General features: G+C 40.3%; 1 protein-coding gene and 1 non-coding gene across 4 annotated transcripts in view; one reads left to right on the top strand and one right to left on the bottom strand.

Annotated features, from left to right (window-relative positions):
• IWS1 (interacts with SUPT6H, CTD assembly factor 1) overlaps positions 1-25109 on the top strand; it is a 48640-nt gene that overhangs the window by 19571 nt on the left and 3960 nt on the right. For 2 of the 3 annotated variants that reach the window (XM_075529927.1, XM_075529926.1), the window contains exons 6-14: positions 1213-1310; positions 5419-5569; positions 6413-6495; positions 7819-7948; positions 9070-9187; positions 10506-10617; positions 11155-11211; positions 11780-11891; positions 16886-17261. In XM_075529927.1, the coding sequence (XP_075386042.1) occupies positions 1213-1310; positions 5419-5569; positions 6413-6495; positions 7819-7948; positions 9070-9187; positions 10506-10617; positions 11155-11211; positions 11780-11891; positions 16886-17017 (993 nt within the window). In that variant the 3' untranslated portion in view covers positions 17018-17261. Of the gene's footprint in view, positions 1-1212; positions 1311-5418; positions 5570-6412; positions 6496-7818; positions 7949-9069; positions 9188-10505; positions 10618-11154; positions 11212-11779; positions 11892-16885; positions 17262-24956; positions 25086-25109 lie in introns of those variants that run through there. The other variant, XR_012779375.1, reaches the window with a different exon arrangement.
• On the bottom strand, positions 3620-3727 carry LOC142425084 (U6 spliceosomal RNA). Its single transcript, XR_012779460.1, has one exon. It is a non-coding gene; the product is annotated as a U6 spliceosomal RNA (small nuclear RNA).

The following is a 25109-nucleotide window of genomic DNA, read 5'->3' as shown; positions in this document are numbered from 1 at the left end:
AAACATTGAATTATGTTATATTAGCAAAAATAATCTTCAAAGATGAAGATGAAATAAGGACATTGTGAGACATGTAAAACCTGAGGGAATTATTAATTTTTATATATATCAACTGAAGAAAATATTAAAGGTTGTTAGGTAGAAAGAAAGTGATCCTAAGTGTAAGTTCAAAGATAAAGATGGAAAAAGAAAAACCGACATGTGAGTCTGTCTAAGCATTGACTACACAAAATGGAAAATCTGATTTAAAATGTACATGAAATTAAAACATGATGGCAGTAACAAATTAGGAAGCATTCAAAGGTCCTGGCAGATACATGTAAAAGTACAGTTGTAGACTTTGATAAGTTAAGATGTGTGTTGTAATTGTTAGCAATTAAAAAGATATATGAAATATATAACTTCCAAACTAACAGGGAGAAAATGGAATAATTCATCGAAAGAGTAGTAAATGACATCTAGAGCAAAAGGACTTTTAGAAGTATATAATAAGAGCAAATTTGAAAAATAGTTAACCCTTGAGTTAATTGCAATCCTAACAATCCCATACATGTCAGTAGGAATGTGCTCTGTTGGGTTTTCTTTCTTTCTTTCTTTTTTTACATTTTATTAGGGGTTCATACAACTTCTTATCACAATCCATACATATACATACATCAATTGTATAAAGCACATCCATACATTCTTTGCCCTAATCATTTTCAAAGCATTTGCTCTCTACTTAAGCCCTTTGCATCAGGTCCTCTTTTTTTTTCCCCTCCCTCCCCGCTGTTGGGTTTTCAATGACTGATTTTATTTCCCCAAAGTATCATCGAGTGTGAAGCTAAAAAGGAAAGATTACCCATTTTAGTTGGATGAAAATCTGAAATATATACAGGTGTCCGATAAGTATTGCCAAAGGGAAATTCAAACCATACAGATAAATGCTAGGTCATATTAAAAGGAAAGAAAGAAAAGATTAAATATATATATATATGTATGTATATAGAATTGCTTACAATAGAGACTTTCTAGAAGAAAATTGGTAACTGGTGATAGGAGACAGAGGGGAACTTCTTCTCTGTATACTTTCTGATACTTAGATAATTTTTTTCGTACATAAAATATTTCTTTTAAAAACTTGCAAAAATTAAAAATAAATAAATAAAAGCCGTATACAGAATAAAATCTATAAGGAGATTGAAACTTTGCCTAACTTACCCTGACTTTTAGGGCTTTAATCAAGAAGATTTGGAAGAAGAAAAAGATGAAACACACATAAAGGAAGCAGAAGACTCAGATTCTGATGATAACATAAAGAGAGGAAAGCAGTAAGTTTCTGTTCTTTTTAAAAAGGGAATTTGTGCGTGTTTTTATTTTTATTTTTGTTATATTTTAAAAATCATTTTATTGGGGGGGGGTTCTTAGAATTCTTAAAACATTAAGTGCCTCTTTTTCCACCTCTCTCCTCCCCTCCCACCCTTGTGAATTCTTGGTTAATTATATATTGTTATTATGATTTCATGTCTTACACTGTCTGTTGTCTACTTCGCCCACATTTCTGTTACTTGGTCTAGAGGGTGGGCTGTATATCCAACCTTGTGATGGGGTCCCCCTTTCTTTCCTTTCCCCTCCCTGCCTCCATGATCCCCTTACCCTCATGATATCGCTACTCCCACTACTGTTCCTGAGGGGTTATCTTTACATGTGTCCAGACCTCTTCTCTGTACCACAGTGCGTTCTCCGGTCCAGCCAGATTTCTAAGTTAGAACTGGGTGATGGTAGTGGGAGGAGGGAGTATTCAGGAACCAGGGAAATGATGTGTGATTCATCGTTGCTATACTACTCCTTGGTTGAATCATCCCTTCCTAATGCTACCTCGGGGAGGGGGAGGGGGTATTCAGTTATCTACAGATGGGCTTTGGGTCTCCATTCCAACGCCCCTCTTTCTCATTGTGTTGGATATTTTGATAAGTATCCCATTGATGCCCCCTTTTTTTTAAGTCATTTTATTGGGGACTCGTACAACTCTTATCACAATCCATACATATATCCATTGTGTCAAGTACATTTGTACATATATGGCTATCATTTTCAAAGCATTTTCTTCCTACTTGAGCCCTTGTTATCAGCTCCTCATTTTTCCCCTCCCTCCCTCCTTCCCTTATAAACCCTTGATAATTTATAAATTATTAATTCATGACTTGCACTGTCCGTTGTCTTCCTTCACCTCCTGGGAGGAGGTTATAGGTAGGTCATTGTGATCAGTTTCACCTTTCTCCCCCAACCTCCTTATCCTGGTATGGCTACTCTCTATATTCGTCCAGAGGAGTTTATCTGTCCTTTATTCCCTGTGATTCCAGCTCCTATCTGTACCCACGTATATGCTCTAGTCTAGCCGGATTGGTAAGGTAGAAATAAGGGTCATGTTAGTGGGGGGGAGGAAACATTCAAGAGCCAGAGGAAAGCTGTTTGTTTTCATCAGTATTATACTGCACCCTGACTGGCCTGTCATCTTCCCACAACCCAACTGGGGATGTCCAGTGCTTATAGATGGGCTTTGGGTCCCCACTCTACACACGACCCACCTCATTCACAATGATAAGATTTTTTGTTCTTTGATGCCCGATACCTGATCCCATTGAGACCTTGTGATCACACAGGCTGGTGTGCTTCTTCCATGTGGGCTTTGTTGCTGCTGAGCTAGATGGCCACTTGTTTATCTTCAAGCCTTTAAGACCCCAGATGCTATGTCTTTTGATAGCCGGGCACCATCAGCTTTCTTCACCACATTTGCTTATGCATCCACTTTGTCTTCAGCAACGGTGTCAGGAAGGTGAGCATCATAGAATGCCAGTTTAATAGAACAAAGTGTTCTTGCATTGAGGAGTACTTGAGTGGAGGCCCAATGTCCATCTGCCACCTTAATACTAAACCTATAAATAATATGTACATAGATCTATTTCCCCATCGTCATACATAAATACATTTACATATGTGTATGCCTGTATTTAGATCTCTGTTTATGCCCTTTGCCTCCTAGTTCTTTCTTCTATTTCCTTGTACTTTCCGCTCGTCCCACTGTCATGCTCAGCCTTCATTTGGGTTTCAGTAACTCCTCTCAGTTATTGCTGCCCTTGATCAAGCCCTGCCAGATCTCCTATACCTTCCTTGCCATTGATTTTCAGTCATTTGTTGTTGCCTTGTCCCTTGGTTTGTTAACACCCACTTCCTTTCCCCTCCTACCCCTCTTCCATGTTCCCCAACTGTCATCCCTTTGTTCTCTCTTTCGGTTTGTTTATCCCACCTAACTCATCTAGATAGACATGCAGAGACAATAATAATATGTACAACCACAAGACCAAGCAAAACAAAGCAAAATAGAAAATAAAACAATAGCTAAAACAAAAAACCAACGACACACAAAAAAGAAAAAACTACAAATACTTCAAGGTCTATTTCTTGTCCTTTAGAAGTGTTTTGCAGTCGAGTCTGATGGGGCACCACACCCTGGCCCCACAGTCTGTTTTGGTGTTCCCTGGAGACTTTGGTTGATCTGCTCCCCTTGCTGCTCTGTTGCACACCCCCAGCATCTCGCCTGGCTGTGGGGTCAGGGCGGCCACAATTCCCACTGTTTGTAAAAAATATAGAACACTGCATGAATTTGCGTGTCATCCTTGTGCAGGGGCCATGCTAATCTTCTCTGTATCGTTCCAATTTTAGTATATATGGCTGCTGAAGTGAGCACCCATTGATACCTTCTGATACATCGATGTGATCGTTTGTTTTTGTTTTGGGTCTTTTGGTGTGCTTCTTCCATATGGGCTTATTTGCTTCCCGACTAGATGGCCGCTTTGTTAAAGACAACTCAAAAACACAGTTAAGAGGGGAGCAAAGCAGTGAAGTCTCTGAGGGCCAGGGCTGGGCACTGCTTCGGACTCAATTGGAAAACATTCTTAAAAGTCAACAGACAAGACTTGGAACTATTTATAGGCTTTTTTTGTTGTTGCTTTTGTTTTTTCGTGTCTTTCTATGTACGATAGTCAGGGTAAACAGTCCCAAGGAGAAAGCAGCGGGACTGACAGTTCCAGGGGGGACATAGGAGGGGTGGAGGTGGGGGAAGGAAGGGGATAACTAACAAACCCAGGGATAAGGAAGCAAGAAGTGATCTAAAATCAGTGGCGAGCAGAGTGTAGAATGCCTGGTGGGCCTTGATCAAAGTGCAGTATAGCCGAGAGAAATTACTGAAAGCCGGATGAAGGTCATACACGATAGTGGGACAAAGGAAAAGTAAAAGGAAATAGAGGAAAGTACTAGAAGGCAAAGGACATTTATAGAGGTATAAAAACAGGCATGTACATGGTAAATATATTTTTATATAATGATAAGGACATAGATCTATGTACATATATTTAAATGTTAAGTATTGAGGTAGCAGATGGAAATTTGTTCTCTACTCAAGTACTCCCTCAATGCAAGAATACTTTGTTCTAATAACCTGGCGGCATTCTCTGATGTTCACCTTCCCAACACAATCACTGAAGACAGACAGAATGGGTGCATAAGCAAATGTGAAGAAAGCTGATGGTGCCCGGCTATCAAAAGATAAAGCATCTGGGGCCTTGAAGGCTTGTAGTTAAGCAGGCGGCCATCTAGTTGGGAAACAACAAAGCCCACATGAAAGAGAAACACAACAGCCTGTGTGATCATGAGGTTTTGATGGAATCAGGCATCAGAAGACCCAGAATAACTGATCATATTGATGCAATCAAGGGGGAGCGGAGTGGAGACCCAAAGCCCATCTGTAGACAATTGGACATCCCCTCAAACGGAATGGTCACAAGGAAGGGACGAGCCAAGAAGGGTGCAGCAAAGGACAGACGAAACACACTACATTCCTCTAGTTCTTTAATGCTTCCTCCACCCCATTATCATGACCCCAGTTCTACCTTACAAAACCACTAGACCAGAGCATGTACATTGGTACAGATAAGAGTGCTCAACACCCAGACTCCAGGGCAGAGAAACCCCCAGGAACAGTAATGGAAGTAGCAATACCATGAGGGTAGGGGGAGATGGGGAGAGAAAGTGGAAACCAATTGCAGTGATGGAAGTATAACGCCCAAGGGTGACAAACAACAGAAAAACATGGGTGAAGGAGACAGTGGCTGGTGTAAGATACGAAAATAATCATTTATAATTTATCTCAAGGATTCAGGGGTTAGGGGGAATGAGTTTGATACCAAGGGCTCAAGTATAAAAATACATATGTACAAATGTGCTTGTTTAAAAGAAGGTCGCGCTGCATTAGACTTAAGAAAGTTGTCTCTTTTTTTTAGAAAGTTGTCTTTTAACTGGTGAAGTGTGTATATACAGGGCTGACTGACACTCGGGTCTTCTTAACGGGTCTTCTTAACTTGTTTATGTGTTGTTACTTAGTATGGACTTCCTGTCGGACTTTGAGATGATGCTGCAGCGGAAAAAGAGCATGAGTGGCAAGCGCAGACGCAACCGCGACGGCGGTACCTTTATCAGCGATGCAGATGACGTTGTGAGCGCCATGATAATCAAGATGAATGAGGCTGCTGAGGTTAGATGAGGCTGCTTCTAGATCCGTTTCTTCTCACAGAATTGGTTGGGTGGCTTTTTTCTTCTTCATTTAGCTTAACACTTACGTAAGCTACATTTGCATACTTTGCCTTTTGTAATAAGCATTCTAAATTTGAGCATGGAAATAGTTTTATTTTTTTATCTACATGTTTAGAAAAAAGTGAGAGTATCTGTAGTAAATATTTTCTCCTTAAATTCTAAAAATAGCTAAGCTTTTTAAAAATTTGTACTGATCTTCTTAAGATTTTTACAGAAGTACCTATGGAATTAATTATGGGTGTCTGGGATTTGTTCCCAACTAGTTCTAAAGTGGAAAGAAGAGTAATGAGATAGCTAAAATAAAAATGGGCCACATATGGCTAATTGGTGAAACTTGGTGATGGGTACATAACAGGAGTCCATTATTCTGAGTTAAACTTTTGTGTATCTATGAAATTTCTCATGATTAAGAAATTAGGGGGAAATACTGACATAGATGTAATCCTTTGATAATATATCTTTTATCATACAAGCCTCATAGCTGAAAAAGTGTTCCCCCAAACCAAATTCCCTTGGCTATAATTTGTACCTTGAATAGACTCTGGAAAAATTATACCAATATTTTAAGTTAAGACTGCTCTCAACTTGTTAAAGGTTTTCTGGGTTTGAGCAACATAGATTGAGAGTTTGGGGCTCTGCAAATCTATTCTTTATTCTTCCTTGTAGGAAAAACTTTTTTGAGAAACTGTTGGTTTATTTCAAGATTTTGAATTATATTAGTTACTAACAAGTAGTAGTATTGTTTTACAAAAATAGCAAAACACCCTTTTCCCCCTCTCTGTAGGAAGACAGGCAGTTGAACAATCAAAAGAAGCCAGCACTAAAAAAGTTAACTTTGTTACCTACTGTTGTTATGCACCTTAAAAAGTAAGTATTTTTGTTTTCTTGAGTTTTTTTTGTTTTCCCTTTTAATGGAATAGTATTTTAAGTATGCGCTGTTCTTCTGGAGGTACTAAATAATGACAGCCTTTTATCAGTTCGCAGAAAAGTAATAGTGGACACAATATCCTAAATACAATTTCTTCCCTATAAATTTTTTTAAACCTTTGTTGCTTAATATAACAGAGCAAATTGATATTAGTGAAAAATACTTAGTAGCCACTTTTTTTGTTTTGGCTCTGGGTAAGTTGTCATCTGTTTTTCCACAGTGACTGGGAATGGAGACACGATTGGAAGCTAATGAATCAGACTAGGTGTATATAACCACCGATCACTGTATGCGGGTCCTCTTGTTTCAGACGTATCATGAGTCTTTTGGGAATAATGATGTCTTTTCTTAATAGAACCTGGCTACCAAGCTCTTGTTGATTTCTCATAGTCCTGCACTTTGAAGTGTCAACTTTGCTTCCCCTTGAACTAAGTCATTATCTAGTCTTGACAGCAGAAGAAAGGTGTTAGTCAGGTTGCCAATGACATGATGTAGGGAGTCTATGCATATACTGCTTGCATATACTGCTTTCGTGCTTTTTATTGCTATAATTGGAATTGACATGTATTCTGTTGCATAGGTGGGATTTAAAATGCCAGTGTTCCATGGTTTAGTTTTTTGGTTTTTGTTGTACATATGGTTATTAGCCCCACCAGAAGGATAGTGTTCTGCAAAGAGTAACTTAACTCTGATTTCTTCACTACTTGAAAATAGTTGAAAATCACTATTGTGATCAATTGAACTTTTTTTAATTGTAAGAATCAGGGCTGATTATTCCTACTGTGTCCACCATCCATGACATCACGAGCTAGTCTTACGCAGTTTGTATTTTGTCATTGGGGTGTTTAATTATTTACTTTTGCCTGTCAAGTCCGTATGCTTCTTGAAAATAGGAAATAAATGTCATACTGCTTTTGAATCCATAATTAAAATTAAAATGAATCTTTTAAAGCAGATTTTTGGAATGTCACTAAATATGGAAGGAAAGTTGGGAGAGAGTTTATAAACTCAAGAGAACTCAGTCATCAAGTCAATGTGGACTCATACTGACACTATAAGACAGGGTAGAACTACCTATGTGAGTTTCCGAAGCCTGTTTATAGGAATAGAAAGCCCTGTTTTTCTCCCTCGGAACAGCTGGTGGTTTTGAACCACCAATCTTGCAGATCATAGCCCAAAGCGTAACCACCATGCCACCAGGGCTTCTCCAGATAGTTTGTAGGTCTTGCTTTAAAAGTAAAAAAAATATATTACTATTGCAGGCAGGACCTGAAAGAAACATTTATTGACAGTGGTGTGATGTCTGCTATCAAAGAGTGGCTCTCACCTCTACCCGATAGGAGTTTGCCAGCATTGAAGATTCGAGAAGAGCTGCTGAAGATTCTGCAAGAGGTGAGGACCAGAGGATCTGGCTTTTCATTAATTACCTAACGTGGTTTGTATTGACTTCTGTATTTTACCATGCATGTGTACATTCTGCTACAGCTGTCAGAAGAACCACCGGGGAAAGGGCCATCCCTAATAAAATGAAAGATCTTATAAAATGTCATATGATGATAGTGCTGAAGATAAAGATCTGGAGTAGCCATTGTGTATCTGGTTGAGAATAATAATGGACATGTTCTGTGGAAAAACTTTAAGTCCACTTTGATAAGCTTGAGTTTGAAACTTGAGCTGGGCCACTTACTGTGGCGTGACACCTTTGGCAAGCTGCTTTCCTAAGGATTCTTGAGGACTCTTATATGCCAAGAAGTGTGCTGATGATCGATATAGACATTGCTTCACAGCCTCCTCCCAACACACCTGTAAAATAGATGGCCCCGTTTTACAGATGTGCAAATTGAGACTCAAAGAAATTAAAATCCTTGTCCAAGGTCACATAGGTAGGAAGTGGCTGTGCTGACTCTTGCATTAAACTTGAGCCCTTAAGTATGCTTAGTTTATACCTTCCCATGTGATTTGGTTTTACATGTACACGTCATCTCAGAGGTAATTCTGAACTCTTCCCCCCCACCCCCACTTATGCATTTAAAGCATTTTTATTGGGGGAGGGGGCTCTTACAAATTTTATAATAACCCACCGTTCAGTTGTATTAAGCACACATGTACATATGTTGTCATCAACATTTCCAAAACATTTTCTATTTGAGCTCTTGGTATCAGCTCCTCTTTTCCCCTCCCTAACCTACCCTCCCATCCTTGCAAATCCTTTATTAATTATATGTTTTTGTTATTTCATGTTTTACACTGTCCATTGTTTCTGTTCACCCACATTTCTGTTATTCATCCCCCGGGGGTGGGCTATATAGTCAACCTTGGGAGGGGTTCCCACTTTCTTCCAACTTTGAACTCTTGATGGGAGGAGTCTCTGTTCAATGTGTACGTATCTTAAAATGCATTTTTTGGTTAGTTCGATTGTGCATGAAAGAGGTCTTGGAAGCCCTCTAGAATAGATTAACAGCTCTCCCAGCTTTTGAATAATTAATAGGTATGTATGTTTTTCTGTTCCCTAGCTGCCGAGTGTAAGCCAGGAGACTCTGAAACATAGTGGAATTGGTCGAGCAGTGATGTATCTCTATAAACACCCCAAGGAATCAAGGTCCAACAAAGACATGGCAGGAAAATTAATCAGTATGTAAACCTGGTTTTTTGTTTGGGGGGGGGGGTCAGGGTGTGTGTGTGTGTGTGTGTGTGTGTGTGTGTATAGATAGGTCAGTAGATATAATTATGTATGTACCATATATACTTGTGTGTAAGCCGTTTTCCAGCACATTCTTAATGCAGTTTTTGTGGTAAAATTAGGTGCCTCAGCTGATATTCGGGTCGGCTTATACTCTAGTACAAAGGTGTATATAAAAAGCTAATAATTTATCTATTCACTTAAAATGTGTCAGTAAAGTGGGATAGAAAAATTTTAAATAACTTCTTAATATTAAGTCATTTTCCCTGTCAGATTTAAAGTGCTTCTCCATATTATTATTAGTAAATACAACAAACAGAAGCATGTTTGGCTTTTTGAATCGTGGGTTAAGAACATGGAGAGGGGTTAAAATGCAGGCCTTGAAGTCAGTCATGCTATAGTTGTGGGACTTGATTCCCACCCCCCTTTCTGTGTGTCTTTAGGCCAATGGATTATTCAAGTTCAAGCCCTTAACTCTCCCTCTGTAAAATTGTATAGCTATGTGCTTATTTTGGGTTGTTGTGAGCATTGAGGGTTATTTTGAGAGAATATATACAACATAGTGCCTAGCCCATAACAGGTACTCAAGAAAAGTCCACCACTACTGCTGTTGTCACCAATTGCATGATGTTTCTCTGAAACCTATGCGTTCTTATTTAATGGTGCCAAAGAAATCCGGAAGTCTGAGGGAAATTCATCTAGTAAAGTACCAGATTGTTTACAAGAGGCTTCACTTTTAAGAATGAAACCATATTTGTTTTGTTATCCACCTCTAATTCTTCCATGTTGGAAGGGAATTTTTATGACTTTAAGACTAGATAGGAAAACTGTCTCCTACATTTGAATATGGGAAATATTACTTTAGTGAGAATTTTAGATTGTCAAATACTTTTCGAGGAATGTATATTACTTGTACAGACCTAGGAAGATGCGTTAGCTTTACTTTTTATCAATACCTTCATTTTCCCAACTGCTAACTGAAAAAACAAGACTTGGGATGTCGTATGCAGTAATTTTCGACTGGTATTTTTACAGAATATTTCCCTTAGTTGCCATGATAACTACGACGGTGATGCTGAATGTAGGGTCAAAGATGCACGGACCTCTGAGAGTCCCTGCCCTGCTCTCAGTGTGGCAGTGCCGAGCATATTCAGAGTATCAGTAAGCTTTGTTATGTATCAGAACCAAAATACTTGATACTTCGAAGTTGTGAATGTTTGAAAGCCTGGAGGGAGAAACACTGACTCATAAACTGCATGATCATTACAGATGAGTGGTCCCGGCCCATATTTGGCCTGACCTCGAACTATAAAGGGATGACAAGAGAAGAGAGGGAACAGAGAGATCTGGAACAGATGCCTCAACGACGACGAATGAGCAGGTAGGAGGGGTGGACTAAATGTTATTACTGCATTCGCTCACTTTGTTGGTGAATATTTTGAACATTAGGAAACTTGCAAAATAATAGATTTTTTTTCTTTCCTCTCAGCTTGATGATATGCCTGTCTAGTATATAATATTTTTAGATTAAATTGTGATAGTCTCTATTGACAGTTCCCCTCTCCATGTCAATTTGCTAATTATGGCCTCACCCATTTCCAGAGGTTGCTCCTTATAGTCCAAACACTTGCAAAGAATAGTTTTCTCTTTCTCAGTTTCATCTCCAAATGTCTTCGAGAAAATATATCATGGGCTCAACGTGTATCACTATACTAAATACAATTATATCTAGGAGGGAAGGCCTTATTAATTTCAAATAGTGTATGTGAGGAAACCTGTTATATAAATAAATACCAACCTAACTGGTGCTTTTTAAAGATTGATATTTAAATTTAGTGGGGCTTTGTTGTTGTCATTGTTTTCTTAGTTGCAGATTTTTAAAGTTTTAATAATATTTTCTTTATTTCCTTTTTTCCAGCACTGGTGGCCAGACACCCCGAAGAGACCTGGAAAAGGTGTTGACAGGAGAAGAGAAGTAAGCTTTTTTTTACATTTTTACTTGGACTGTCCAGTGCGATGAAAAATAACAAAGAAAATAATGTTATAGTCAAGGATATGTTCACATCAGGGGGATGCTTTTCAATTGACCTTTTATTGATCATTCCTAATGCACAAAATAATTACTGGGCATTATGGGAGATAACAAAGAAAATTGAGGAGTAGTTAATTTTATAAAGATTTTGTTGGTACCTAAGTGCTAGGCTCTAGGAATACAAAATTGAGTTAAACACACAAGGGGACTTCAGAAACTCTGCGGGGAAGAATGCATCATCTTTCGATTCCATATTTCCACAAAATTTTGCAGCCTCTTCATAGTAGTTCGTATTCTTAACACTAGGTTCATGGGACTTGTCGTTTGTCACATTTGATTTCCTCGGTGAAATTACAGAAACTGCTAACGTTTGCCTCCTTCCATTTATGCTGACCTAGAAAGTAGAAGAGGCCTGAAGCAAGTAGGCAATTGAACTTGATGGGTGGGAATAAAAAAATGCACCGTCCCATTTGTGTTTGGCTACATAAAATGTATGATTGTCCTTCCTCAGGGCTCTGAGGCCTGGAGATCCTGGGTTCTGTGCTCGAGCGAGGGTCCCAATGCCGTCAAACAAAGATTACGTTGTCAGGCCCAAATGGAACGTGGAGATGGAGTCTTCCCGGGTAAGTGAGCAGAAGAACAATAGTAGAGTTGATCTGCAATGCAAATTGCTGTTTTATTTTGTACTTTATGTGCAACTAGCTCTTGCGGTTTGTCTGATTTAAAGAGATCCGTTTCTTTTCCTTCATCTGACCATATCAAAATCTGGAAGGAAAAGATGAAGACTCTCTGCCCTTGAGCTTTTACATAAGGCTTACCCTATATCCTCGTGTACAAGCCGAATTTTCCAGCACATTATTAATGCAGTTTTTGTGGTAAAATTAGGTGCCTTGGCTGATACTCAGGTTGGCTTATCCTCGTGCATGTACAGTAAGTTATCAAGAAGTTTCGTCTCATTTATCCATGTATTTCAAGTGGATCTTCAAACCTGGTGTATTCAGATAGAAGCCCTGTTTTTAGAACCATGACAATTGATCTTAGGTGCTTTCTCACATCTGACTTTCCCCTTCTGTTCGATTGTTTAAATACTTATATTGAGAAATATTTGGGATAGATAGTACCTCTGTCATCATTTTAATATCACTCAGAGATCTTAAGTGTTTTTCAGTAAACCTTTTTAATTCTTCTTTCTCTCTTCTTCTTGTCTGGTGTTCTTACAAAGGGTACAAGCCGACTGGAGAACATAGGCAAAAACATCTTAGCAAAGTGCGCCCCACTGTGAATTCAGCCTCGAAGGCAACAGGATGCTTGTGTAGGCCTAGCCCTGCCAGAGAGTGTCAGAGAGGTGTCCCCAAAGAAGCATGCACTTATGCACATCAGCAGTCAGAGTGAAAGTGTGTGTGTGTTTCCGTTTCTTAAGTAATGACTAATAAGCATTTCATTGTGTCAGAGGAGCCAGTCCCTAACAAATCCTCACAGGCCCGGCAGGCACAATTGTACAGCGATAATATATACAGATTTTAGTGAAGTCATAGAGAATAATAGAGATAGAGAGAGTGAAATATAGGAGGCAGACACATTTCATGGTAGCATGCTCACCTCAGCCCTGCTTGGTGGTCCACGTGGGGATGTGGAAGGTGGGAATCGCAGGAACAAGAGAGATTTATTACTAACCAAGGCTTATATATCACCTAAGTGCAGGTGAAGACATACGTCACAGGAAGGGTTGTACTATAGTAATACAGTAATGGGAGGGGGATGATCTAGGGGTGTACACGCTATAGGAAGAGGAGGGATTAAGGGTGTACATGTGACAAGATAGGCGGATCCTAGCTTCATGATGGCAGCCTAACCTTGACTGCCCTTGAGTTGGAGACTTGATTTAGTGTAAGCTTCCAGGGGAAGCAATCCACTATCCCTAACAGCTGGGAGTGAGCCCCACCTGTGGTGCGATAAACAATAGTGTCTGATTGCTCTGCATGGCTGACTGCCTTCATGGAGAATATCTCCAAGCATCTGACCTCCCACCTTGCGCTGGCACACAGCCTCTCAGGTTTGGCCTATCTTTGGAGGAGACAAAGCTGGGGGAAAGTCTGTTTATATCCCACAACATGGCATGCAATCTTGAATATTTAGAAATTGACCATACCTTCCTTAATGTGTACCCTAGTGACTAAAAGATTATTACTTTTCTCATAAAGCATTTGGTCTTGGCTGTACATAATTTATTAAAAAGGCTTTTGTCAGGGCCCAGAGTCGTGGTCTGCATTCCCGGCATGTAAACAGTTTGTGACTTCCTGGTGGGGTGGAAGTGGCCTTCTTCCCTCTTAGTGCCCAACAACCTACATTGGAGGACCCATCACATAAAGCCCTTACTCTGTGGATACAAGGAAAATGTTGAGACATTCCTAAAAGCCCATTTGTCCACCAAACCTTGAAATTGAAAACGGCACTTTCGTTGGCAGTGTCCCGAGAAAGTCTGTCTGCTGCCTTCCTTTCTTAGCTTTGCTGCGCATTTCCGTGGGCTCCACTCCGGTGTTTCCTCTGATTGAACACTAAGTGACTCTCAAAGCAAGGCACCTCACTTACTTACTGAGAATAAAAACAGGGCGGTACCAGTTCATGCCAAGAACTTCTGCTTCTTTAATGTTCTTTTTTCTTGCTTTCACTTTTATCCCTGCCTTTTGACCACTTCTCTCCATTAAAAAAAAGAGACTTTTATCATAATCTTTTCCCTCCGAGCTTTCCCAACAGTTTTATTAACACGTAATTGACATATTATACAATTCAATAGTTCTTCCCTCCTTTAACTCTGACAATATTTCCCCTTACACACACTTTAATTTTAAGAATTATGAACTGTGGTGTGACATTAAAAATGTCACGCAAAATTTTAGTGGCTGGTCTTTGGAAGCACGGTTCCTGTCTTGAAAGGCCCTGTGTACCTATCTCTCGGTGCTAATGGTTGCAATCCAACCCTCCTTGTAAGTGGTAGGGAGAAGGAAGAGGTAGCCCCACGACCCAGAGTAGAGGTGAACAGTGAAAGGGGAACAGCAAGCTATGGTTCTTCGGCCCTTCAGAAAGTCAAGCAAGAATGCCTTCAGCACCCTAAAAATCTGTTGCCACATCTTTGCTCCTCAAAGGTGTAAAGGTGAAACTGAGGAACAGGGAGGAAGATGGACATAACTGACAGGACAAGGGAGAGCAGAAACAGAAATAGCTTTGTTAGGGGGAGGGGGGAGCTCCCGGAAGTGGTTCCCTGACCTAGGCCAACGGGTCAGGGAAGTGGTGCTCAGCAGCTGGCTTTTTAAAGGGGTGGTGAGGAATGTATGGCAATTTCGGCAATTAGCATATGGGGTTTGGAAACTCCAAGAATTGCTTGTGACTCCTTATTCAACCCAGAACATCTGGCGCTGTCTGCTGCTGACCTTGGGGATGTGCAGGAAAGCACATGCAGGGCCTGACCTGCTTCAGCTCAGTGCAAACAGGGCGGCCTAGCTCGGACCCGGCCCAAACAGAAGGTCCACCTTTGCTTTGGCTTAACTACTTCACCACTTGGCAGGCAGTGCTCTGATGCTTTGCTTGTGATATGTCTTCAGGATTGTACTGGTAAAGCCATGTTTCATCTTGTGTTAATTCTTTTTTAAGAAGTGCTTCAGTGTACTTGAAAGCCCTCCTCTTGTCTGAATCTGATCTGGAGCCGTACATTGAGCAGAAAGTTTGCTCAAGTTTAATTACACAATTTTCTGTCAGAATTCTGTAAGCTGAACAAGTGGAGAGGTCTGTGGTGCTGAATGTGTTTCTGCTGTTCATCGTTGGGCCTCTTGATTTCCAGCACAAACAAGATTGTTTGTTCCTCCACGGTAGACTGGGTGGTCTGTTGCTACTGGCTTAAATCTCCCGCCGTGTCTCCACCCTTCTTAAATGAGCTCTCCAGTTGTAAATTGCTGTTTTCTTTGGGACATTGTTCCATACACTTTTCTTAAGCATCCGTGATTTCACCATTCTTCTATCCAAGCTCACCGTAAATCTGATGTCTATTCTTGCTTCAGTTTTAGCAGAATAGTCGCTCTCATAGGGGCTCTTTCCAATGTAATTATCTGTCGTAGTGCCTCAAATTTGCTCCTGTTCTGACATGTTACAAAAAGTTAGTACAAGTGCATTTTAGTGCAGGCAAATAATGGAAATAGGAAAATTCTTTTTATAATACAAGTTTTCCATAATGCTATGTTGTGTAGTATTCACCTCTTAGCCCACCATTTGAAAGCTGAACTTTACCCTTCTATTTATATCTTAAATATAATTGAAATTATACTGTGTATAATTTTGATTGTTTTCCTTCATTAATCCTCCATATAGATTCATCTTTTTAATGGCTTCATTTAGTCTATTGTATGACTATGTAACAGTTTTTTTTTTATTCCACTGTGGTTTCTGGTTTTTCACTCCTAAAATTTGCCAGGCTTCTTGGCTTTTGATAATAGTGTAAAGCTTATGAATCACAAGGGAGGTTGTTGACTGACTAGTTTGATATCCTCTCACTGTTTTCAGGCGCGTTGTAACTAAGCATCTGCCGGCTCTGAGCGATCAGTGTTGCAAGTGGATAGGCACTGGCCTGCGTGTGTATCTCCCAGTTGCCAAGGGTAAACAGCAGTCAGAGTTCAGACTCTAGAGAATGCACCTACCAGTGGGCCGGGAGAAGGTCATACTTGTTGATGTATAGAGCTGTGAGGAGTTGGACAGTTGACTGAGATCCAGATATGTAATATGCCAAATGTAGGATAGTATAAGTACCACAGGTAAAGAAATGTTGTCTGAAAAGAAATTACAGATTAGGGAATATCCAGGAAATTAAAGGGCTAAGTAGGTGGCAGACATCTTATCTGCCAAATGTTTGTGCTAACGCTGACTTAGTAACAGAAGTTTCCGTTGATACAAAAAAACAAAAACAAAAACTGAGATTGGGATTTCCCTAGAAAATAAAATCTAGACTAAATGTTCAATGTGGCTCTTGTTCAAGAGTGACTTTATAGTATATGCCTAGTTCTTGGTTGGAGGTGCCTAGACTCAAAAGAACTATGTCAACTACATTGATACCAACCCTGGAATGTCTCCTAAGCCCCGCCTTTTTTTTTCCTTTTAGTAGTAAACATCTTGGTGGAAGAATTCTAAATACCAGTCCTTTTTAACCACTTGCCATTCTTAAGATCACCATAGCAATTAAAATTCACTTTGGCCTTTGACAAAAATGGCAAACCTTTCAACATTGCTAAATGTGTCAGTTTGTTTTGGTTTTTGGGGGGGCGGGGTCACAACTTAGTAAGACATCTGGCTTTTTTAGAATATAAAAGAAACTGCCCAGTAACCACACTGTTAAACATGATTGAAGGACAAATTGGAAGAGCCAAAATTTTAAATTAACCACAACAGCAAAAATTTTACTCTTGAGTGAGAGTGACATGGCTGCTTTGTCTTCCCTGTGTTCTTAGACCTGCAGAGCACATGTTGGTGATTCTGGCATTGTCTGATAGATAACTTTCAGATAGAAGCAAATGAAAGACAAAGCTAGATTTCTGTGTTTCAATTACTGCTCTTTAATTTTCCCCCCCACTCTTAGTTTCAGGGCACCTCCAAGAAAGGTATCAGCCGACTGGATAAGCAGATGAGAAAGTTCACAGATATCAGGAAAAAAAGCAGATCAGCACATGCAGTGAAAATCAGCATCGAGGGCAATAAGATGCCATTGTGACTGCCTGGGATGGACCGACAGCTCTGAGACATTTATGAGAGACTCTGGGAGTCTCATTGAATTTTTTTTTAGTGTATCTGTAAATGATTGGTTCCGCTTGTATCAAATGTCTTAGGACTAGCAGTTTCTCATATGTATTTAAAACTGTTTGTTGTGTACTTTGTACAGAAAATATTAGTCATACTGCTATAAACTTTACAATAAAATTACACTCTGGTTTTGGGGGATTGTCTCTTCATTGTCTAAGAAGAAATTTTCTCAATGGAAACAAAAATTAGTTCTTGGGTATTGAAAAAAAGTCATTGTGGATATTATAGTAGCTGTGATTTTCTAAAATCTTAACCCACAAAAAGAAAATTTTCCCAATAGGGAAACCTATTGGGTAAAATTCTACTGAATCATTTAATTTACATTTTTTAATTTTCTTGTGGGGAAATAGGGTCATGGCAGTAAAGAAAAAAGGTTGAGAAATTCCTCCTTAGAGGAAATTTGTGTTGAAGTGAAAATCACATTAACAAATGGACAACTAGAGTAGGGATAAGAATTTTATTTCCTGTTGCTCTGCTTTTGTTTAATTACTGAAATTGTAGTCTGATACAAATTGGAGTAGAATATTAGACAACCTCAATTTCATAAGCAAGAGAATCTTTTTGGCCAGAAAGACCTTTAAATATCTAAAATAGCATGATGCTCATGTAATAAAGCACTTTACTCATAAGAGACTCTCTCAGCACCTATTTACACTTGTCTTTCAATAAACTTAAAAGGGCAAATAGAATAGTGAAGTTTCAAGAGGTAGGTACAATGAAGGTATTAAAAGGTGTTTGATAAACCAATCAGAAAGAAAAAACCTAAATTGCTGTCGCATTCAAAATGACTCAAAAGCACAGCCTGCTAGTGTTAGGTTGAAATTTTACGTAGATTAAAATTGATATTTGATTATAAGGCAGAATCACCTGAGTACTAAAAATGCAAGGAAATTAATTTGTACTCTTAAAGAAAACCCAGTGTTTTCCTTTGAGAAATCATAAACCCAGCTGACCAAATTAACTCTTGAACTTTGAAAATATTCTAAATTTAAACTATAAGTTCCAAAAATAGCAAAATACGCACCATTATACACTTTACATGCGTTTAAATTTTTGATATTTTGCCACATTTACCACCATGTATATGAGGAGACTTAAAAAGTTGGTTAAAAAATGGAATTAAAAGATAAAATTTATCAACATAAACAACATCAATATACTTTTATAAGTGATGATTCCTGCCATTTAACCCATCCCTCAAGAATTTAACCATGCCAAGGGAGTCTTGATTACATAATGAACTGTCAAATAAATGGCCTTTAAGGATTGTTTGCAGATTATGAAACAAAAGTCAAAGACACCCAGATCAGTTCAGTGTAGTCGCTACCTAGTAATGGCCTATGGACTATCTTACAAATAGGTCCTTGGTTGGTGGAGAACTCATGACACTTAATGACACTTACCTGGGTCGTTTTCTTCTGAAGTTTAATGTTTTCAAAACTAATAAATGATACTATTATTTAATCTCTAGAACGTCGATAAGCAAAATGCTCTCAGCATGCCAAAGAACTATTGCCATGACCCTTGTTCTTGATGGGTGTGCTTTTGTTTGCCTAGAAGACTTATGCTTGGTAGCCGTTGCTTCATCTGCTGGCTTTGTTCTTCAAACAACTGCTTCAAGGTCTTCATTCTACTTGCTTAAAATTTCTACTAAATGTTCTTGTCTGCCGCTGATCTGGGCACACCATTGAGCAGAAAGTGCACTCAATTTTTTCAGTCAGAATTGTGTAAGCCGAACCAGTCGAGGTCTGTAGAGTTGACTATTGTGTCTGCTACTAATCGTTGGTCCTCTCCAATTAGGGCACAAACAGAATTGTGTCCTCACAATTTGACATGGATGGCCTGCCACTGTAGGCTTAAATCTTCATTCAACATTGGCTCTGCCCTTCTTAAACCGAGTTATCCATCGGTGAACTGCTGATTCCTTTAGGATATTGTCTCCATAAACTTGGTAAAACATCAGTGATTTCACCATTATTCTGCCTAAGCTTCCTTGTAAGTCTAATGTTTGTTTTTGCTCTTTTCAAACGGACTTATCTATCTAGTGCCTCAAACTTGCTCCTGTTCTGACATAATAGAATAAGTTAATGTGGATTCATTTTGGTGCAAATTTTTTTGGGAAATCAACATAATTTTTTAAATGACATGCATTTTCCATGAACTATTTGTACCACCCATACACACAAACACTGTGAAGGGACTGAAAAAAGTGTGTGGGGAAATGGAATTAAGGTACAATGGAATTTTTCCATAGGCTTTTAGAAGTCTCATCCATGTTGCCACCGAGTCATCTCAAACTCTTGGTAACCTTGTGTATAACAATAAAATGCTGCCTGATCTCCCACCGTCTTCGTGGTGGTTGGCGTGTGTGAGTTCATTGTATCAGTCCCTCTCTAATGACCTCCCTTGTTTTACTGACCACACAGCAAGCCCTTTCTAGCAGTTGCTCTTTCCTGAGGATACGCAGACATGATTTTTTTGAAATTTGATTTGAGAATAACTTTGTAGGCATTTTGCCCCTTGATCCCAAAGGGGAGGAAGGGAACTTGGGAAAATTCTATTATCTTTTAGTTTTATTCACTAACTTTTTGCATTGCATCATATGCATGCCTCTCCCTAGAGCAAGGATTTAATATTCCCCAAGATTAGTCATGTTTCCTAACCATCCAGTTAGAGTGGAGAGACTCACTTAAAGACTGACAGGTTTTATCCCAGTTAACTTTAGAAGGGAGGTCCGTGTTATGTCAGGTGTTTCTGATTGAAAACTAAATTTTGAATGCGTTTGTGACCTGGCAGGCAGAAGGAGAGCTTATCGCTAGTTAAGAACACTTTCTTGGAGAGCATTCTGGAAACAAATCCGTGTTTCCAGACTGACTTCTCACCCACCTGCATGTAATTTCAATAGCTAACCCCTCTAACCTCAGATTCACTATGGGACAGAGAGGAGTGTGTAATGATAGGACTGTGTAGCCTATATGTAAAAGGATTGCAAAGGTGCCAGGTAAGTCTTAAAGGCAGGATTACCCAGTGTAATTGGCTAGAAATGTTACCCACAACGTTTTTGTAGTCATGGCAGTGGAAGTTGGCTGGCTATTGTACCACTGAGCAACAGACGTGCACTTGGTGGTTCAGGTGCCGTGGAGCAGGTTCTGACTCACAGCGACCCTGTTTACCACAGACCAGCACACTGCCTGTCCTGTGCCGTAGCACAATTAATTGTTCTTATGTTTGAGCCCAGTGGTGCAGCTTTGCGTGCCTTCCTCGTTTTCACTACCCCTCTACCAAGTCCGATGTCCTCCAGGGACTTCGAGAGAAAGTCTTGGTGTATATCAGGATTAAACCAGGATGCCTTGTTTTAAGGAAACTCCAGATTTAACCAGAGCTTTAAGGTAATGGTTTACAAAAAGAGTCACCATACGTTTCTTTTAAAAGAGTTCTCTAAAGTAGAAATTGAGTTGCCAAGTTTGAAGGAGCACAACTAATAGACGCATCAGTCACTCGAGATCAAAGGCTATGCGTGAATCTGCTCCCACAGATGAGTTCTGTTCTTACAAAGCACGGCATGCTGTCTGAAGTGCTCACGTGACATGGGGATGGCTAGACCAGAGAGAAACGACAGTGGTTTCCTGGTACAACAGTGGGACTAGACCTCAGAGAAGCTCCCAGAGTCAGGCCTTCTCTCTCTTTTTAAATCATTCTGTTGGGGGTTCATACAGCTCTTGTCACAATCCATACATGCATCCGTTGTGTCAAGCACTTTTGTACATTTGTTGCATCAACCTTTTCAAAACATTTTTCTACTTGAGCCTTCGCTATCAGCTCCTCATTTTTGCCCCTTCCTCTCTCACGAAACCTTGATAATTTATAAATTGTTATTTTTTCATGTCGTACAGTGACCAATGTCTCCCTTCACCCTCTTTTCTGTTGTCCTTCCCCCAAGGAGAGGGTTATATGTAGATCATTGTGATTGGTCCCCTCTTCTCCCACCTTCCCCTCCTGTTACTGATTCTCTCATAGGTCCTGAGGTGCTTATCTGTCCTGGATTCCCTGTGTTTCCAGCTCTTATCTACCTGTATACATGGTCTGGTCTAGCCAGATTTGTAAGGTAGAATTGGGATGATGATGATGGGGTCAGGGGTCGGCGAGGCATTAGAGAACTAGAGGAAAGTTGTATGTTTCAGCAGTGCTATACTGCACTCTGACTGGGCATCTCCTCCCCAAGACTCTTCTGTAAGGGAATGTCCAATTGCCCCCAGATGGACTTTGGGACTCCACTCCACACTCCCCCTCATTCACATTGATATGATTTTTTTGTCCTGTGTCTTTGATGCCTGATAACTGATCACATCGACACCTCATGATCATACAGGCTGGTGTGCTTCTTCCATGTGGACCTTGTTGCTTCTCAGCTAGATGGCTGCTTGTTTATCTTCAAACCTTTTAAGACCCCAGATGCTATATCATTTGATAGCCGGACACCATCAGCTTTGTTCACCACATTTGCTATGTACCCATTTTGTCTTCAGCAATCATGTTGGGAAGCTGAGCATCACAGGATGCCAGGTTATTAGAACAACAAGTGTCCTTGTGTAGAGGGAGTACTTGAGTAGAGGCCCAATACCAAAATCCATCTATCTTGATACCACACCTATAAATATATACATATAGATCTATTTCCTATCGTTATATATTAGTATATTTACATATGTACATGCCTGTATTTAGACTTCTGTAAATGCCCTTTGCTTCCTAGTTCTTTCCTCTATTTCCTTTTACTTTCCTTTTGTTACACTATCATGTTGGCCTTCATTCGGGTTTTAGTAATTCTTCTCGGTTACATTGCTCTTGATCAAGCCCTACTGGGCATCCTACACCCTCCTCATCATCGATTTTAGATCTCTTGTTCCCTAGTCCCTGGGTTTGTTATAACACACACTTCCTTTCCCCACCTTCCCTCTCCCATACCCCCACCCCCAACTGTTAGTGTTTTTGCCTCCAGATTGTTTATCCCACCTATCTTTTCTAGATAGATATGCAAAGACAATAAGCACAAAAACAAGACAGACCAAAACAAAATAACAAAAGAAAACCGAAAAACCAAACAGCAGCAACGACAAAAAAACAAGGACAAAAATAATAAAATCCTATAAATAGTTCCAGGTCTGTTTGTTAACCTTTAGGAATGTTTTCCAGTTGAGTCTGATGAGGTGCCACACCCTGGCCCCAACCTCTATTTTTGGTATTCCCCGGAACTTCATTGCTTTGCTCCCCTTGCTGCTCTGTTGCAGCAGCCCTTAGCATTTCACCCTGTGTGGTGAGGTCAGATCGGGCACAATTCCCACGCTGTGCCTCCAGTGTTGTCCCTTGTTACGATATAGGTCAGTGAGGGATGTCTTGTCTTGTGGTGGAGTCGGCAGTATTGTCCTCTCTGAGCAGGAATATCATCCTAGGCTTGGTGGGCCAGGATGTGTTCCACTCTCTCCTTTCCTCTTCGTTTTGCTCCTGTGTTCTCTGATTAGATGCACCCGTCTCCCTGAGTTGTAGCCCCAGTGCTGTCCTCTGGGATTGGGGCCGATCCCGCAGACCTCTCTATTGGTTCCCTGCTTCATGCCTGTAGGTCGCATTCACCTGTTGGTGTACCGGGTTGAAGTCTGGTCCCTCTCTCCCTCTCCTGTGGAGATAGAAACAATATCCTCCCCTTGGATGGGTTAGTGCCCTGTTCCCCTGCTATCCATGTCGTTATTTTCTTTCCCTGTTCTCCTCCTTTTTAGTGGCTGCCATATGTATCCCTGGATTGGGTCTGGCCCTTGCCATAGTACCTGGACCTCACCCCAGGAATGTTTGTATACATTTTTAAGCTTACCTCAGCGGACTCATATTGTACTTGTCCTTCTGTGCTTGACTTAATTTGCTTAGCATATTTTTTCCAGTTCTTCCCATGTGGCAATGTACTGCATGTGTTTATCACTGCTTTTTCAGGACGTGTAGTACTCCAGTGTATGTATGTACCACAGTTTTTCAATCCATTTGTCTGTTGATGGAAATCTGGGTTGTTTCTAACCCCTTGCAGTTGTGAACTGTGCCGCAATGAACATTGGAGCTCAGGTGTCTGCAGGCCTTCTCAACAAAATATGCTTCAGTTATTGTGTACAGGTATTGCCCAAAAGACAGAACTGATGCCATCTTGGGACCCATTTGGACTATATTCCCCAGACTCCTTTGTACCCATTATCTGGTAGAAACAGCATATTGGACTGAAATTCCCATAATCCCAGGTGAACCCTTTATGAATAGCAGTCCGGCTATATTTCTCCTAGGGCAAATTTGCTTTTTCGTAACTGCCACTCATGGTACTTTCAATAGGCTTCACCACCACCATAATTCAGACGTATCATTTGTCCAGTTTTCACATGCCCGTGAGATGATTGAGAGTGCGTGCTTCAAGGCAGGCACACCTTAGTCCTCAAAGTGGCATCTTGCATCTTTTGCACTTTAAAGTGGCCTTTGGCAGCTGTTTTGCCGGAGGCAAGTCGGTCCCTTCATGTCTGGACTGCTGCTTCCCTGCGTGTGGATTATGGGCCCATGTAATAGGAAATCTTGGACAGTTTCCATCTTTTCTCTGACTCTCATGATGTTGATACTGGTCCAGTTGTTGGGGGCTCGTTGTTTGACATTGAGGCATGCTTTCACAGGGAAGGCTGTCGTCTTTGGTCTTCATCAGTAAATACTTCAAGTTCTTCATCAAGCAGGGTCCTATGAGACTCCCTCCAGTCCTGGTGCTGCCTCCTGCCCTCTTACTACAGCATGTTGCATTTTGACACCGCTTGTACATATTTTAAAGATGAGGAAGATGGCTTAATGAATCCGAGGTTACCGCAACTGAATAATAGAGCCAGAACTGTCTCCTGACTCCAGATCCATGCACTTTCAAGTCCTATCAGCTGGAAGAACCCTGGTGGCGTAGGGCTTACACACTGGGCTGCTAACCACAAAGCCAGCGGCTCAGAAGCACCAGCTGCCCAGTGGGAGACAGATGAGGTTTCCTGTTCCTAGGAAGGATTCACAGTCTCCGAATTCCCGGGGAAGCAGCTCTACTCAGGTCCTGTAGGGTCACTGCGTCATAATCAACTTTATGGAAGTGTTTGTTTGCTTTTTAATCAGATGGATTTTTCCTTGTGGGGTTTGTTTCTATCATTCAAACTTCATTCCTTGGCTTTTGCTTTCCTGACCTTTCATAGTTCCTGCAATTTGCAAAAAGTTGGAGATGAATTGGTTTCTTGAGAATATAATGGTGAAATAAGAAGAAACAAGTACAATAGAATTACAGCTAAACAGAGTAGAATTCGCCTTGAAATCAATCAACCAATTAACACAATCTTTAAAAGCAAAAAAAAAAAAAAGAAACCCAAACCCCAAAAAATGTAAAACAACCCCATTGCATACGATGGCATTATAAAGAATATTCTGTGCATTTTCCTACTGACTTTGTGCCTACTATGTGTCAGGTACCTCTCTGATCTCTACACACATTACTCCTATTTAAGTTTTACAAAGTTAGTTGTCAAAATGTGCCCTTTTCCAACTAAGATAAATCCATTCAAACAACAAAAAAAGGAAAATCGATTCAAAGTGAACTGGTTGCCCCCTCTCACACAGGAGGTAGCAACAGTCCATGGATCTGAAGCAAACTCTTCCTGCCACCAAAACTTCTAGTTACATTCTGGAGTCTTCGGGGACTTAAGGGTATATGCTGAGTGCTTTCATGTTGACCCTCAAGTTGATCTCAGACTTTGTTAAGCTTTTAACACAGTTGTGGTCTGAAATGAGCAATTTTGTTCATTTTCTCGCAGGTTGTCTGGTTACTACATGTATTACTACCTTGAATAATAAACGGATCCCCGAAGACACTGATAAAGCCGATACCCTGAGGAAGTCTCAGTGTGTCAAGACTAGGAAGGAGCTGGGACTCGGCTGCCCTGGTGAGTGGTGAAGTGATTCTGGTT

The sequence above is a fragment of the Tenrec ecaudatus genome, chromosome 13 (genome assembly GCF_050624435.1).
Source record: "Tenrec ecaudatus isolate mTenEca1 chromosome 13, mTenEca1.hap1, whole genome shotgun sequence".
Lineage (NCBI taxonomy): Eukaryota > Metazoa > Chordata > Mammalia > Afrosoricida > Tenrecidae > Tenrec > Tenrec ecaudatus.
This window is presented reverse-complemented; position numbering and strand designations above follow the sequence as displayed.